This window comes from Falco peregrinus, chromosome 1, assembly GCF_023634155.1.
Source record: "Falco peregrinus isolate bFalPer1 chromosome 1, bFalPer1.pri, whole genome shotgun sequence".
Taxonomy (NCBI): Eukaryota; Metazoa; Chordata; class Aves; order Falconiformes; family Falconidae; genus Falco; species Falco peregrinus.
In genome coordinates this window covers 76,103,738-76,121,068 of record NC_073721.1, presented here as the reverse complement: position 1 = coordinate 76,121,068, position 17,331 = coordinate 76,103,738, and the positions used below count along the sequence as shown (strand labels likewise).

General features: G+C 39.9%; 1 protein-coding gene across 1 annotated transcript; it reads left to right on the top strand.

Moving 5' to 3' along the window:
- The first annotated feature begins 593 nt into the window (after positions 1–593).
- Positions 594–16,464, top strand: KATNBL1 (katanin regulatory subunit B1 like 1). Its single transcript, XM_055810034.1, has 10 exons — positions 594–750; positions 8,676–8,803; positions 10,309–10,349; positions 10,729–11,011; positions 12,380–12,498; positions 12,674–12,724; positions 12,808–12,897; positions 13,452–13,541; positions 13,946–14,039; positions 15,553–16,464. The coding sequence occupies exons 2-10, from the start codon at positions 8,690–8,692 to the stop codon at positions 15,583–15,585; spliced, it is 915 nt and encodes a 304-aa protein (XP_055666009.1). The 5' UTR covers positions 594–750; positions 8,676–8,689; the 3' UTR covers positions 15,586–16,464.
- The last annotated feature ends 867 nt before the right edge of the window (positions 16,465–17,331 follow it).

Below are 17,331 nucleotides of genomic sequence, written 5' to 3'. Positions count from 1 at the left end.
GGAGCAGCAGGGTGAGGCGAGACATGGAATAGGTCTCGCCTTTCCCTCCGTTTATCACTAAAACAAGCCGCTTTTCTCACCGACTGTGGGTACGTTCTGAGATTGTTACACCCGATCAAAAAGAGAATGTTAGTAACGCCCAAGCCTCAGGAATACTAAAGGGTTTTAGGCTCCGCTGCAGCCCGGCGCTGGCATGGATTTCTCGGGCAGTTCGAACACCGCAGGTCCGCACCCGCGTGTCAGCAGCAGCAGCCGGCGCACACGACTCCGCGCGGGCTGCGAGGCTCCCGGTAAATGCAAAGACTCGAGGATAACTGCCCATCAGCAAGGCTTCCTTACGCCGAGCAACACCGCGCTGACCCGCAGCTCCGCACGCACAGCACCGGCGTACCGGCAGAGGCTCCCGCAGCTGACGGCCGCGGGCCCGCCGGGCGGGGTGCACCGGGGCAGCCGGGAGGCCGGCGGGGCGGGGCGGGGCGGGGCGGGGCGGGGCCGGGCCGGGCGGGGCGAGAAGCAGCCGCCGCCGTGGCGGACACGCCCCCGGCCGCCGGGAGGTGGCAGCGCGGCCGTCAGAGGGCGCCGCGTGCCTGCGCCGCGCGGCGCGGCCGGTGGGGCGTGGCGCGGCGCGGCCCAGCATGCAGCGCGGCGCCGTTTGAATGGCGCAGGCTCCGGGCGCTGGGCCCCGGCGGTAGGTGCCCGTGGCTCCTCCTCCCCCCTCGGCGTGGCCCTGCCCGGTACCATGAGCAGCGGGTGAGTGAGCGGGGATGAAGGCTCCCGGGGCCGTGGCCGAGGAGCTGGCGCTTCGAGCCGGCGGCGGGCGGGGTTCCTAGCGGCCGGGGTGGGAGCTTTCCTGGCCCAGGACTCGTCTCCGGCCGCTGAGGAACCGGGGCCGCGGGAGCCCTCGGCGGGGCCTACCCCCACCCCGCTCGCCGCCCGCTCTGGAGGAGCGCGGTGCGTGGCGCGCCCCGGGCCGTGCTTTGGCTCGCCGGGGCCGGGTGCGGCTCCGAGGCGCCCCTCTCGGCGGGCGGGCGGTGGGGGAGCGGGGCTGCCGCCTCCCCGCTCCCGCGGTGGCCCCCGCCAGGCCTCCCCCGGCCGGCGCCCCTGCGCGTGGGGCGCGCCAATGCGGGGCAGCCCCGCCGGCCTGCGGCACGGCTGCCCGCGGTGCTGGCGGCCCGTAGCGGGCGAGCTCTGGCGGTTGCGCTGTTGGGGGAGCGGCGGTACCAGCCGCGGCTCGCAGCGAGCGTGTGCGCTGGCAGGTAAGTGGAGGGAGGGCAGGGGAGGCTTCGGTGCTGCCGAGAGGGAGGATAACCAGCCGGGTGTGAGGCCTGCTGACGGGATTTATTCGCTGGGTGTGACAGATTCCAGTGGGGAAAAAAAGGACGGGGGTGTGAGGCAGATCTTCAGAAGCCTGAAGATCAGATTCTGCATTAATTACTTTGTTAACCTTCAAAGTTTTTTTTGTCCGCTGTTATGCTGGAGTAGTTTGGCATGTTGTTGAACATAGATACAAAATAAAGATATTCTGAATAGTGACATCTATTGATGAGAGAGACTGGGAGGAAGTTTTAGAAACCTTTGTTGCTCTTTTTGTGTAATATGATGTGCTATAGGGCAAGGTTAAGTCAGTTTGCTTAAAAGCAGCTTTATTCTTTCTCTTCTTGGAATATGTATTCTGCTTTTCCCACTCCCCTGGTTTTTTGTTCCGGTAGTCAGGGAAGGGGGGGGGGGGGGGGGGGGGAGATAAGTTACCCAAGTTTACTAGAACTAAAGCATAACAGAAGACAGGTTAGTGCCTCTGGCCTTGCTGATTAGAAATAAATTGTCCTAGTCAAAAGCTGTCAGTTTCATATTATCGGTGCATGTAATTTTGATTAAAATTTATGTACTATGATTTTACTGAACTCAAGTTACCATTGGCTTGAATTCCTAAACTTTATAACTCAGAATTTCATTATAACGTCTTAGGAATTATATCATTAAAGTATTTCATATGTATATATTTTGTAAAAATGTGAGTATAGTGATATGTGTGTGGTGTTATATTAGTGTATATGTATTCTGTCTCTCACCCAGTTTCGAAACGCTTCTTTTCAATATATTTCTATTGGAATCATTTTAATAAGCTTTTTTTTAATTTATTGTAACAGTGTTGTATGTTGGTCTCGGGGTAAGGAGCTTAAGTATGAATTAAGAAGGCTTTTTAAGTACTATAAACAGACCACAGTCAATAATGGAAGTGTATTCGAGGGTAACATAAGTCATGTGATCCCAAGCTATGCGAAGTGTAGTCAGACTGTGTTCAGCTAAGTAGGGATGAGATGTGTACTGATGCTTCCACCAAGTTTGGAGATTGAGGAGTTTTCCAGTAAGTCTTTCTCTAGGTTTGACTTTAAAGTTCTTGTTGCAGTTTTTTTGAAGCTTTTGGGGTTCAGCAATGAGTAGAAAAATACACTGTATTTCATTTTGAGTAGTTTCTTAAATCTTGTGTAAAATATTAATGTAGGAGTGTCGGTGTATTGGAACTTGATTTCCTATGTAGAACTCTCAGATAATGTCACTGACAGCACTTTTCCAACCTTACTCTTCTTAGGGTGTTCATAAGTGAAAATGAACCGGTAAAAGCATCTCTGCATTAGTGAAGGATGATTTTAGAAAGGTCTGAAACACTGACAATACTATGTTATGGCAGCTTAACATATCTGTAAATGGTATCCCCAGATGCAGAAAACTGGGTATTTGTTTGACTTTTTTCTAGAAAATATTTTTTCCAGAATGTGAATAAGGTTCAGTTATTAGACTCTTAAGCTAGCTCCACAAGGAGAGGTAACTCACACCTGGCTTCATCCTCAATAAACTTAACCAAATGCTGACTTGTGGTCATTTTTGGAGGTTAATTATGACTGCTTGTGCCAGTGGGCCATATACAAATTCCATATGTAAGAGTAATAGGAAAATGAGCTTAAACTGTAGGAATAAGCTAACTTACCATAACTAGTTACTCAAATATATTTGCCTTTACTGCAAACTTAATGAAATTCCTGTTACTTCTGTCCACGCATGAAACTTTATATTGAAACAAATGGCCTGACAGGTATAGCACATTTGCAAAAATGTGTCCTGCTGGCATATTAAAAAACTTTCTATAGAGTTGCAGAAAAATTTTGCATTAACATACTTCTTGGAATCTTGAGCTCCACTTTTTTTTTTAAAAGAGAATTCAGTATTTAAAACTGTCAGGGCATAAACTACTAAAAGGAGTGTTGTTTTTTTTAATAAAAACCCCACTCCATTTCATATTCTAAGCATGTGGAAGCCATCTAAAACTGAGAGACAGATGGATTCTGTAACATTTGTCAGAGTTAAAATGGAAGGAAATTATGCCAAGCTTACAGAATCACTTCTACATCACAAGATAGTGCTGATTTATTTTTGTAGATGGATTACCCTTGCGGAAGTTAACTTGGAATAACCATTTTTGGAAGTTTCTCAGGATCATTTTAAATCTGATAATGACTACAGAAATTGACTGTTACTGGTTCCCTGATGCATACCTATTTTGAATGCTTTCACAGTATGAACTCCCCTCCTTGGGGAGTAACAACTAACCCTTTCATCTGAGTTTAATATTGCCATCCTTGAACTTGCACTTGATTTAATATGGGGCGGGGGAGAGTCACAGAAACGTCTGCAATTGCTAGGGTACATGGAATGCTACAGGAAAAAATAGCTGTTAAGAATTTGGGCACAGAGTAGGACAGGAAGAATGTTTGTTTTAAAGGGTATTGCTGATGACTTAAGGTATCGAGCTATTTTACATTGGCTTTGCTGTCACGCGAAGTACTCCAGTCTGTGTTCTGCAAGAAATTAATGTTATGTTAATACATGTGTAGATTACATAACATGTGAAGAAAAGTTTGTCCCTCTCTGGGGGCTGTGCCCAGAACATAGAATGATGGGAGGGAGTGGCAGAGCTGTTGATACTTGCCTTTGATAGATGTGCACTTGAAAGCCTTTTCGTGCTGTCTTTCGTTGCTTTGATACTGGTATGACGTGAAGAGTTGAAGGGAGAGATCAGAGTTAGAAAATAGCAGTAAGGCCATCAAGAAAACTTTGCATGGATACTGTCTATTGACTGCAGGGTCAAATGTGCTTGCTTATCAGGATGTAGGGCTGCTGTTACTCTGGTCTTGTTTCCTGAAAATTTAGGAGACTAAAAGGAGGAGAAAGGAAGGGTTGGCATCTTCTGTGAGAAGCCATGCATGGGATGGGGGAAACTGGTGGAATGTGAGCCTATCATCTGAATGAAATCTCTGTTCAGATTTGCAGTCTAGTTTGTTACAGTTGTAAAACAGTTTAGGCTTGTGTGGTGAAGGGTTAAGGTAGAGATGAAGAGACTTCCATTCTAACCTTAGTTTATTTTTTAAGTTTTGTAAAGCAAAATAGTTGCATTGGACTTAATGAGATGGTATAACAGACTGTTCTGAACAAATACCACTAGCTGTGCCCCTCACAAGGGGATAGTCAAAAATTCAAGACGTAAAGGTGTCTGTTTGATCCTGTACAAATTGGTATCTAATGCCAGTTTTAAAATCCCCTGTATATATTCCAAAATAAGTGTGTGGTAGTATCTAATTACTATCCCTACATGATGGTATCTGATAGCAGATAAAATGAAAGTTGTAAAGAGCCCTATGAAGTGTTTTTATCCTCTAGCATTCATCTTTTTAATTACTGGCCAGCTAGCATTTTATCATGTGTTACTAAGCCTTTAGAAGCAGGTTTCTTGATGTGGACTAAGTTTATTATAGCAGTATTGGGTTTGGATGTACCAGATTCTTCTGCTTGTGTTCTGCTTTCTCTGGACTTAATCACTTCAAATGTATTTATTTTTTTATGAATTTACATATGAAGTCTGCACTGGAACCCATGTAAACATTTGGGTCACAGCATCCTGTGACAAGTTCAGCTTGATTATAATTTGCACAAAGAGCCACCCCCTTTCGTTAGTTTTGAACCTACCTTCAGCTAGTGCTTTTTGACCATTCTTATATTAGGCAAGACAGTGAATAATCTCAGTGTAACTTCTCCAAGCCATTCATTTTGTAGGCCTCTGTTTTATTTCCCCTCTCTCGTATAAGTGGCCGCCTCCTCAAACTGAAAAGGGCTCATCTGTTCAGTTACTGATTGTGTGGAAGGTATTCTGGTTTTTTAACTTGTCTGACCTTTTTTTACTTAGGAGTCTTCTGAGTTTTTTGAGGGGAAGAGTCTAAACCTGGGCTCAATATTTGAAACAGTCACTATAGACTGCCACAACAGTGTTCTGTTTATTTTCCTGTTTATTGATCCATATGGAACGCTGAGCAATCGGAATGATCTAAAGTAAACCGTCATATATGCAGATCATGTTGTGGGTGGCAATTAGTAATGCGGAGCCTGTGATTCTATATGGGAGCCCAGAATTTCCTCATGCCTGCAGACACACAGGCTTTGCTTTTTATTAACCTATAGTCATTGCTTCTGTTTATTTTACTTGACGGTCCTTCTCTAATTCATCAGTTAGCCCTCCTCTTCAGTGTCTGGTTTAACTTTGTGTTGTCAATGGTCTTTGTCATTTAATTATTCATCCCCTTTGTGAGGTAATCCATGAATGTATCAAACAGCATAAACAAATGCAGATTTTTATGCAGGATTCCTGTGGTGGCTGCCTTCAGTGAGGGAACCACTTGAACAGTTTAGGACTTAGCTGTTTCTCCATGCAAAAACTTTCACTCTTATCACTTGGTTGCTTAATTTCCTCAAGAAGTTAAAGTGAGGGACTTCTGGAAACTTTTTGGAATATTCGGCTAGAATCTTATCATTTAGCTGTCCTTTATCCATGTTGTACTACTTCGTAGTCTCAAAGAATTCCATTAATGTGCAGGGCAGGACTTGCCTTCACAAGAACCAGGTTGGATCTTTCACAGTATATTATTGTTTGTGTCCAGTAATTCTGTTCTTGATTACATTATTTACTGATTTGCACAACAGAGGTGTCAGTCTGGATCTTTCTTGAGGCTATCTTTAAATACTGACTGTGTTTTCCACACATGATTTCTTCAGGTGCTTTGTCAGCTCTAAGGGAGAGGTTCTGCACGGTGGTTAACAATGCAGCTATTCCATTACTGTGTGTATGTTCGCTGCTGCTTCTGCATCCTCAGAGACCCTCACAAACCAGGTTAAACTATGGAAACCTTTCTAAACTGTAGGACAGTGAACACTCAATTTTACTTCATTTCATCAGATGTTCCTTTATGTCTGATCATCTGTTAGCCTTTTGGGTTTCTGTTCCCAGTCTTTAAAGAAAGAATTGGCAGTTTTGTCTTTTCTTGTTTCAGCTGTGAGGCTAGAGGGGCATTATGTTCTTGCATCAAATTGCTAGTGTGTGTAATTCTTTTTGTTTTGGACACATTCAGTCTTTTTTTGGGGGGAACTTCCTTCCCTCCAGGATAACCTCTTTCTAGTTAGGTATTTAGAGACGTTATCTTAGACTCTGATGCACTAACTGACTTCACTTGGCAAGACATTTCTTTCTAGCCTTCTAGTTTAACGGTGCTGCTGTCTTGGGTATTGAAGATCAGATTCTTGCTTAGCACGTAGCATGAAAGAGGAGGATGCTTTGGGATCACTTACTAAACAAGCAAGTAAGGACAGGTAGCTCTTCTGCATGAAGAATTGTAAGCTGTCAGTGTGTCACGGCAGTAGTTGCAATAAATGATTCTTCAGAAATGGAATTTATGGATATTTTTTTTTTTTAGCATTTGACAGGATGATTCTATGGGGTCTAGCTCTGGTGGCTGCAGGTTGTCCTTCATTACTGCTGCCCCCTCAGGAACATTCTCAAACAGGGGATGCAAAAAAAAAAAAAATCCTCCTAGCTTTCTGCCTTCATCATTAGCCTCAACAGAAGGTTGGATTTGTTGGGATTTCAGGGTTGTTGGGTTAGACTATTTGTCAAAAGTTCTGTTGTTTGCTTTTGTGTTGTGCTCCAAGTTCAAATTTTAATGTACAGCCCATTTGAGGCCAAACAATGACTTGAACCAGTCTGGTGTGCAGCAAAGTTGTTTCTTCTAAACTTCAGAGGAAAAAATATTTTTACTACTTATAAGCCTGGTGGATGGAAGCCTTGAAAGTGTGGAGAACTTGTAGGGTGACAACTATTCTATCAGCATTCCATAGTATGCAGGAAAAGTTAACTTAATGAACCAGTTTTAAGCCAGTCTTGTATGTGGAAAAGTATGGGCCACCAACTGTTAAAAGATCTTGCCGTAAATAATGCTGCCATTTGCAGTGCTTGCTGAAGTCATTGGTCTGAGAGCTCTATATTCCCATCTAGGAGTAAGGGTTTCTGTCAGTAAAACTTCCTTTTTCTGAGAGAGAGTTCTCCAATCTGATTCTTTAGTACTGATCCTGTTCTAAAGAAAACTGAAGCACTCGAATTTTTTTTGCTTCCGCTGTATCCTAAAATATTGAATGTAATATGCATTATGTGAAGAGTACACCTTATCCTTGGTTTTGAGCCTGCCACCTGTTTGTTTTATTTGATGGCCTTTAGCTACTGCATTGGAAAATCTTCTGTGGCTAACAAGCTGTTTCCCCATCTGGCTTTTTCAGTGCTCAGTGTCTTAGTGTTTTAAATACTGAAGTTCTTAATGTGAGATAAATCTGCTGCATGGAGGAAAAGGGATAGGAATGTTGGTACTGAAAGTGGAGGGGAGAGATTAGGACACTCATGCTGGGACCAGAGTTTTACTGTTTAGAGGAAAACGAATAAAATTAAAGCAAATAGTTGGTTTTTAAAAGGTGGGATGTCTTGCTGAAACATCTTAAGAATAGTGCACTATGGTGATGTAATCTTGAATCCAGTCTCAAGCAATGAATTTTCTGAATCACTCAGAAAAAATGCAAAACCATGTGTACAACTGTCTCAATCTTGGTTTTGATTCTTTGCATACTTCAAGACAAAGTACTTCAGGCATTTTCTTGCTGGTTAACTGGTATAAATATTTTTTTTAATATGAAGAATAGCCAAATTTATATTCTGAGAAAAATGGGTGGGAGGTGGATTTGCCAGTGATCTAAGGGTGGTCTTTGACTTCCATTTTTTTAACCTTTGCTGTTCGATGAAATTTGCCTCCTTCCTGAAAAACAGGGTTTATTTTTATTTTCCTGCTTTTCCTCACTTGAAAATGGTTGTGGGACCAATTATTTTTTTTCTAGGTGGCAGATGAAATTCCTAGTGTGAGAGGTGGAAAGTCTCATAAATTGCTGCCACCTTTACTTGAATTCTTGTCTGTATGGCACCTTTCAGTGCAGGTGTACTAAGCTGGTCTGAAAACAAGATCTCTGCTTCTGTTTCTTGCAGAGGGGGTGGAGGGGGGTGTCTTGGTTTTATTTTATTATTTTTTTTTTAAATAAATAGGAATTTTTAAGTGCTCATCAGCATGCTACTAATGATAGGGTCTCCAGCTAACATTTGCTGCTGAAGGATGTCTTGGATTATTTATATGATGGAAGATCTTGTGTATAGTTTAACTCTTTTTAACTGGTTTTGCTGGCTGCATTTGAAGAAAGTTAACTTATAGAAAAGATACTTGGTTATTCTTATTTTATATTAAATATATTTCCCTTGAAAACAGGGATTTGAGAGATTATGGCATCTGAAGCCCACAATGTTAGAAAACAGAAAGTATTGCATATTGAAGGTCATCCCATTGATCTCCCTAGAAAAAGAATCTCTTCTTCCACTAAAAAGATCATGAAGGAGGTAAGCTGTGGGGTTTTGGGTTTTTTTTTTATTCTTTGATGAAGCTGAAGCAAACATTCAAACAAGTTCATAGTTCTAAGCAGTCTAAAACTGGAGTGCCCTATTGGCATTTCATGTTTAGATGTGCAAGAACTTTAGCTATTACACAATTATATTATGAAAACTCTGCATTATTATAGACATAGGCAGTGACTGCACAGATACATGTATCATATCATCCACATGAGCAGTAGTTAACGATGGTTTTACTTATGCCTGCTTTGCTGCAGTACAGCCAAGAACTGTTTCAGTAGAGAAATTGTATCATCAAAAAATTCTCTCTTGCCAAGAGAGCTACATGGCACAATTGAGAGGTGGGGTAGGTGAAATACTTGCATTGAAAAGGACCTGTCGTCTTAATATCATGCAGGTTGATCTACCCCATTTAGTAACATGTACTTTCACTAGATTCTTGCTAGTCAGAAACATTTTCTCATAACCTCTTACATGTGTTACTGGTAGAAGAGGAAGGCGGTGGAGTATGGAGGTAAACTTCCTGTAAGATCACTTCAAACAGCAGTCAAGATGCCAATATGCTCTATGTCTGTTTGCTTATTGAAACTTACGTATTAAAACCTACATGATTTTATGACTTGGTGTTAACAAAAAACAGTCATAACATTGTTTTGCTGATGTATGCAATGTAAATGTTAATAGTAGTATAAATTTTCAAGTTCAGATGCCTGCAGTATATGGGTATAGTACCTGTTTGTATGAAAATGTATTTCTAACTTTAGCATCTTAGTTCTTTTTTATTATTAATCTGTTTACTAATGAAAAAAGTAGACTAGTATGTCACAATTCAACTCATCTTCATTACATGAAGCTCTAAAACATTGAAGACTACTGTATAAAAAATCATTTAGAAATTAATCTTCAGGTTCTGCTGCTTAATTTTCAAAGGTTTTGCTAATCTGTTTGGCACAACCTTGAATGAATTTTGTGATTCCTTTTGGATATCACTCTTCTATGCAGCCTAATGGTGCAAAAGGGTGCTAATCTATTTCATATGAATGAATTCAAGATAATCAAGCTGGTGTTGTCTACAGTGGTCTTGATTTATTTTTTTTTAAATGCATGTGTGAGACAAGCAATGCAGTTTTGCCATCAGATTCCAGTAGCCTTTTTATGTTCGTCACAGTTGCTAGTAAGTAAAAACTCTCTCCCTGTGATGTCACAGTCCTGCCTCTGGCCAAAGACACCCCAAGCCTACAGCTGACTGTGGTGCTCCAAGGATAGTGATGACAGAGCTAGTCCATCTATAGGTCACCATAAAATACCTGAAGATTATAGGAAGGTTAACATAGCTGTGCTTTAGCTACAGAATAGGAAGAGTGGGTGGAAAGGAGGGAATCCATGTTAAGCTTAGGCAGTGGTAAAGCAGAACTTCCTTTTGACAAACTGTGGGAGTGTTTGAGCCTTTTTAGTAAAAAAACTTGTTTTCTTCTCTGTTCCCTTTCTCCCAGGGTAAGAAATCTCCAAAACAGCTGGCTTCATACACAAACAGGTACGAGGGCTGTGCAGACGCTTGAGTTTGAAGTGAGAGGGAGGCAGGGAGGAAGAAGCTGTTTAAATCTTTTTACAACACTCAAGCAGACACAAATGGAAGATAGCTCTTGATTACTTAATTCTTTACTGACAATACTTGGTTCTTGTGTCCACTTCCATAATAATGAGTCTGCGTTTATAAAAGCAGGAGAAAAATATTGGTGGTAGCTCTTACTTCTGATAACCCAAATGTTGTGAAGATATATTTTGGGGATAAAGTGTCTTTGCTAACCTGCAAGTTGACTGCTGAATTCATAATGATGTATTTTCGCTTACTAACATGAAGAATTGCTTAGATTTAGAGCAACTTTCACTAAAATACTGCTTTATTATTGCAGAATAACAGTTGGAAAAACGGTGACCAGTCCCCTCTCTCTTTTCAAAGTAGTATATTGTAAAAGAAAAGTTCGTTGTTATACTCCAAAGCCTTGCTATAGAAAGAAACAGTTCCCTAAATCTAGGGGCTGTGACATGGCAAATAAAGAAAATGAACTGGCTTGTGCAGGGAATCTGCCAGCAAAACTACACAACAACAGTCGTACGCACTTGTTGAATTCTAGTGACTCTGGCTCATCTCAAACAGAAGGCCCATCATCCAAATATAGTGGATTTTTTTCAGAGGTAAGTAGAGTTTAAAGAAACTTTAGTTTAAAATAGGAGTATTCCTGATAGTTTCTTTGTGTAGTTAGCTGTGAAAGTTTTCAGAGATTCATTTTCTTAACATACAGATTGGCTCCAGTCTTGTGATTTACAATCTCTATCTGTCAGTTTACCGGGGATACAGTTGCCAACAATAGTAGTTCTGCCAGTTTTCCACATGTTTGTCAGCACAGAAGCTCAGATCTGCCAGGCTACTCTGGGTTAAAATTGTACCAACACTAAAGGAAAATGTTTTGACCTGGTTGAGTTTCATGATCTGGCATGATGTATAGCCACATGCGTGCTTATGTGTGAAAGTAAGCTGGTGAGGTAGGACAGGACCATTTTCAATAGCAGTATCAGCTTCATGTGTATGAAATGAACTTAAGTGTTTGTGTAAGACTGTTTCTTGTTAAGATTGCTTGATGAAACACAGTGAATGGCTGTAGGGCTTCCAAAACTGGACAAAGGTCAGATATTTAAATGAAATGGGTTTTATGACAGTGAAGGCCATTTAAGTCCCTTAATGTTGAAGTTTCCATTTCTGTCACCATAGATGTTTGTTACCCTTTGAGGCCTGCAGTTGTTTTAAGTGAGGCATAGCAGGGAAGATAAGATTGAAGATTCTTACCGTGCTGTCTTTTTATGGTACTGGTCTTGTGAAGACAGAGCCCTGAGAGTCCAGTGGGCTGGAGGTACAAGTCTGTGGCACTCTTGCACTCCATTGAGTTTGATCGTTTCAAGGAAGGAGCAGCAAAATAGCTAGAATAAAGATGCTGTGGGAAGAAGAGTAAAGAAATGAAGAGTGGGGGAGGATTCATCCTGTGAGAAACTGAAGACTAGATCACTTGCCACAGATGCCTGTTTAACTGTTTTGAGAGATGTGGGTGGCTCTGCAGTGTTCACCAATGCAAGGTCTATTTTTATTAAAATACCTAAACTTCATTCCAAGAACAAGCTATTTTCAGAAATTAATCTTTTCTGTCAAAGTTCAGAATAATACATGTAATTACTTGGGTCTAAATTGTGTCAAAATTAATAAGCATCTAAGTAAAAAATTCTCAAGAGTTGGTTGAATTACAGGTTTCTCATGAATGCTGTATTTAACTTTTAGATACGTCTTTAGGTGTCTACAGACCTTATTCTTGTAGCTCTTGGGTAAAGTAGTCTTAATCTATTTGTGCCCCCTTCTAAGGGAAATTTGTGGTTTTAAGGCTACTGTGAGCTAAATTTCTAAAACTCGTCAGCATACAGGTAGGATTGTACGTTAACAAATTGCTATATTAGAGCAGCTTATTGTGTTGTTGCTGGCTACTTGTGGTAAATTTCTATATTTTCAAAAATACACAGGTTTCTCAGGACCATGAAACTATGGCTCAAGTTCTTTTCAGCAGGAATCTGAGGCTGAATGTAGCTTTAACCTTTTGGAGAAGGAGAAGTATAAGTGAACTGGTAGCCTACTTAGTGAGGTAAACCTGAGTGTCTCTTTTATATTCTTAAAGTGGTAGCAAATTCAAATATGCTGCAGCATTTTTAGGGGTTCCGTAAATGTTGTAACTTCGTTACACTTATTCTTTAAGTCATGGTGGAAGCACATACTTCAACCTATGCTCTACTATCTGATTTTATTCTTAATGTTTCTAGGATACAAGATCTTGGAGTAGTAGTAGACTGCCTTCCTGTGCTTACAAACAGGTACAAACAAAAAAGTGGAGGGATAAGAATCTGCTATAGCCATGATGAAGTTCAAACACTTCTGAAACATCTTGTTTTTTAAGTTTACAGGAAGAAAAACCACATATTTCAGTTGGCTGCTGCGTAGATCTTTTGCCTTTAGTGAAATCATTGCTTAAAAGCAAATACGAAGAGTAAGTATGAGTTTAGGATGTTTTCAAAACGTTATTACTTCCTGGCTATGCAGTGCCCTAGAAGTTAATGGTGTTTAGTCCTCTGACTGTTGTTCCCTCTGCCCCTTCACCCAATGCTGAATTTGAGGGAACGCCAACCTGAAGAGGAACTTCCCTCTGGACCTTTCTCCTCTAGCAAATCAGTGGCTCAACAACTCATTTCTGCAAGGTTAAGGACTGGTGGGGACTGGCTTTACTGCTTATGCAGATTTATTTATCCTGAACAGTAAAACAGAATAGCACTGAGGTTTTAGTATGCTTTACATGAAATCAGGGCAGTTTTCAGGCAAAATACCTGAAGAATTTCTAGTTTTTCAATAAGAGCTTCAGTTAACCACTTTGAAATTGAAAACATAGGCAAGTATTTAAACTTGCCAATTTGTCTAGATTTTTAATTACAGAATAGAAAACATGTTGCTCTAAATTGCTTACCAATTTGTCTTGACACTTTAGCTGACCTGTAGATATTGGAGTGGGGTGAAAAAAAGCATTATGTGTAAAATATGTTGTTGCAGATACGTGATAGTTGGTTTAAACTGGCTTCAGGCTGTCATTAAAAGATGGTGGTCAGAACTGTCTGCACATTCAGAAAAGGCAGAGGATGGGTGAGTATAGTGTTGGGGAAATACTTAAATATATTTATGTAGCTTATTCCATCTCAGTCTGTTTTAACTTTGATCACTAGGAGCATACATTATCTACAAAATAAAAAGTTATAATTTGAAAGTACTTAAAAGAAGTTGTTCTGTTAATACACAGGTGGTGTTTTGAAACAGACCTAAGGATTGTCATGTCTTTGTTTTCGTGTTTTTGTGGTTTTTTACTGGAGTTTTAATACATGTAGAACATAATATCAGAGGTTATACAAATATTGAGGAAGTTGGATCAATTTTTTCCAATAGTGACAATAACATGTAAACTAAGTCTATATATAGTATTAATAATGTTTCAGTCAGTCTCCTGAAGTGTGGTATATGTATGTTATAAAGTGTTGCTCATTCTTTTTCAGAAATATTCATATTTTAAAACGACAATTAAGTGGTTTGTGGGAACAGGAGAATCATCTTACTCTGGTTCCAGGATATACTGGTAATATAGCTAAGGTAATACAGTTCCAGTTGTGTTTAGTAGTGAATATAATTGTATCACTTGCAGTATTCCTCTCATTTGTTTTTTTTTATGCAAAACTATTGATGGATAGGAACACTTTTATTTTCCACTGATGCTCAAGTATATCGCACAACTTACACAGAAGTTTGGAGTCCCTATGATAATAGTAATGTGATTTAGAATGCTAACAATGAATTTTTTTATCCTTTTTTCACAGAGAAAGCATCTCCTTAATAGTGAAATGGCTAACAGTAATAAGCCTTAAAATTGATGTAAAAAAGGGCCCAGATGAGTAGGTAGACTGTAAAAGGATAGATGTTTTCTCTAAAATCTGCTGTACCCATTACTGTAAGCATAATGCAGCATGGAGAATCTTAGCCCGGCAATGTTGTTGGCATTTGCACATCAGGTGACTGGGGCAAGTGACAACATGTTAAATTCTAAAGCTTATAGCTGGCTTAATGCTTGGAAAGTTACGAGTTTGTGGAGAGCCGAAAAGTGTCTCCATCTGAAGCAAATCCCGGTTTGCCTTTCTCGGTACGTTGTGGTATCAGTAATACAATGAGGGTGTCTGGTAAATGCATGAGTTGCTGCTCATGACACTCGTCTGTGTAAACAGGGCTTTCTTGAGGTGTGGCACAAAGAGTTACATTGAGTGAGAAACCTCTCCACATGGAGGGACCTGATGAAGGTAGACAGTAAGAGAGGACTTAAAGCAGATACTTGGTTATGTGCAGAATTCAAGCGAACTTCAAAAGAACTTGGAGATTGCATGCTTTACTAGCATCTGAAAGAGCTTTGTGGAATCTATTAATTTGATGGCTGCAGAATTTGTCACTTTGTATCAAATAAGTTTTCTTGTTCTTCTGGGATTGCTGTGCACTTACGACTTATTTTTTTTTTATTTCTACAAGAATATTACAAACTTCTTGCAGAGTTTCAGTCAGTAGGGGTGTAGAACAGTGTTCTAAACTCCCAACTCGTAGAGCAATGGAAGCTTGCAATACAGGCTACCTAGTTCTTTTGGTGTGCCAACATAGCAGTTACAGCTAGTGTCAGCTTGTTTCTCTAGGATTCGGGTTCTCTTTCTGTTCATGTGGCTAATTCTTAATGTATATCAGGATAGATTGTGACCAAGGCCACCTGAACAAGTCAGGAGCAAAAAGTGTAGTACAAGAATGTTGGAGGGATGGGCTGAAGGAATGTCACTCTTAATAAACATGTTTCAAATACATGATCTCATGATGATGATTCTGTTTCCTGTGCATGCAGGGAACAGAGGAAAAATAGACTAAATTGATGACTTGGGAAGCTAGTCCCACTGTTCTTGCAGGCTTTCTAGTACATAAAGTAATGCCATTGAAAGTATCTTGAAGATAGCTTGTTCTGAAATTTGGCCTAAACATAATGATTCTTGTATTATGGTCCTGATTGACTACCCTGCCTTAGACATACAGTTGATGTTACAGCCATAAGTAATGTGACACTTTTGTTTCTCCTTTCTAGGATGTAAATGCTTATTTATTACAGCTACACTGACATGATTGGGAAACTATGTATGCTTATGTGGTGAAAGAACCCCGCAAAGTACCCCTGAAATACATACTGTTTCTGAAAGCCTTTTGAGAAATACTGGCAGAAGAGAACTGAACTGTCAAGCTGTTTAACAAAACCACTAATAAAATCCTAACAATCTACTTCACATTGAAGTGGAAAAACATCTAGTAGGAGCAACTTTTACTTCAATGAGGTGAAAGTGCACTATGAAAACTGTATGCCTTTGCTGCATTTGGGATTCACTGAGTTACTAGGTATTCATTTAAATGCTACTGTATTTTACCACAACATCGCATAAAAGAAGATGAATTACTGTCATGAAGACAAAGACAGCAGAACCAGTTAAAAGGAGCCAACAAAAGCAATCGGCATTTAGAGCTTTTAAATGTTTCTTTCACAAGAGAACTCCAGAATGCACCGATATCTTCCAATTGCATTTAAAAAAAAACCACAACAACAACTTTGGAATATTGAATTCTATGTTTTAATCAAATTATTAAAGACAATTTTTGTTTGCACTATTGAGAAACTGTACATTAAAGTTGCCTTAATTACTAGTGTTTCAAAAAGCCAATGTGTTAAGATGCAAATAGCTATTATGTTCAGATTGTAATGAGAAGCTACAAAAATCAGGGTTTCACATTGTGTAGTTAATGAAACATTGCACATATACAAAGATTCATGTATGAAAAATATTATAAATACCTGAAGTTAAGCTTGGATAAACAGTTATTGCAAATGTCAGCAGAATGGTGAATTTATGTCTAACAAATGTTTTTATATTGTATGTGGATTTCTAACACAGTAATCTTGTTCTGTATCATTTAAACTACATGCAAATAAGTAAATATATAAAATGTATCTACTGTTTTTCTTTTCAAGTTCATAAAAAATTTCTAGAGTAATCTCTTCCATGGTACTTTTTATCATAGATATTTATGTCTATTGTTTGAAATGTTTACAGCCAGATGAGGCCGTGTTAAACAAATCACACTCTTTTTATACTACCTCTGTTAAACTGACAAAGAGCTTTTGCAAAATTAGTAGGGTTCTAGCCTGATCAGTGATGGCAAATTCATACCAACAATAGTATTGAACATACAGCTAAAACTCTTTTACTGTCCTATTGCTATCCTGAACTATTTTAATTTAAAAGCTATAGCTTAATAGCTCTGAGTTTTGCTTTTAGGATTACAATTGCCTTTTTTATTTTGTGATTAGAAAGCATGTGTTTCCAGGTAAAACTTAAGAAGTGCCAGCTGTTCACTTAAAACAAATATACATGCACAGCATGTATTACCAAATATTCTACTTCCTTAAACTAAGTACTTACAAGGGTTGTTTTCATACTTACCTAGCATTAAGCATATGCACTTTTATTGATGTGCAGGAGAAAACTCTGATAGCCCCAAGTGGTTTTTGCTTTACAGGTGAGGTAAACGAATTTTGAATTCTGGTAGTGGTCAACAGCTTTAGGCCTCCTGTTGCTTCATTTTAAATTCAATTTACATATTATTGCTGACTTCTGAAGGCCAACTAGAAATCTGTTACCAGAACTTGGTGCTTTTCATTATTTTGAGTATTCTATAAACCACCAAAGGTTTCACACTTTCCAGGGCAAACAGCTACAGGGAAGGGTTTCTGGGACATCCCAAAACTGAGCACTCTGTCGGATAATCTAGAGACAGGCACATAGCCAGATTGGTTTTGCTAGAATTGTTAGGTACC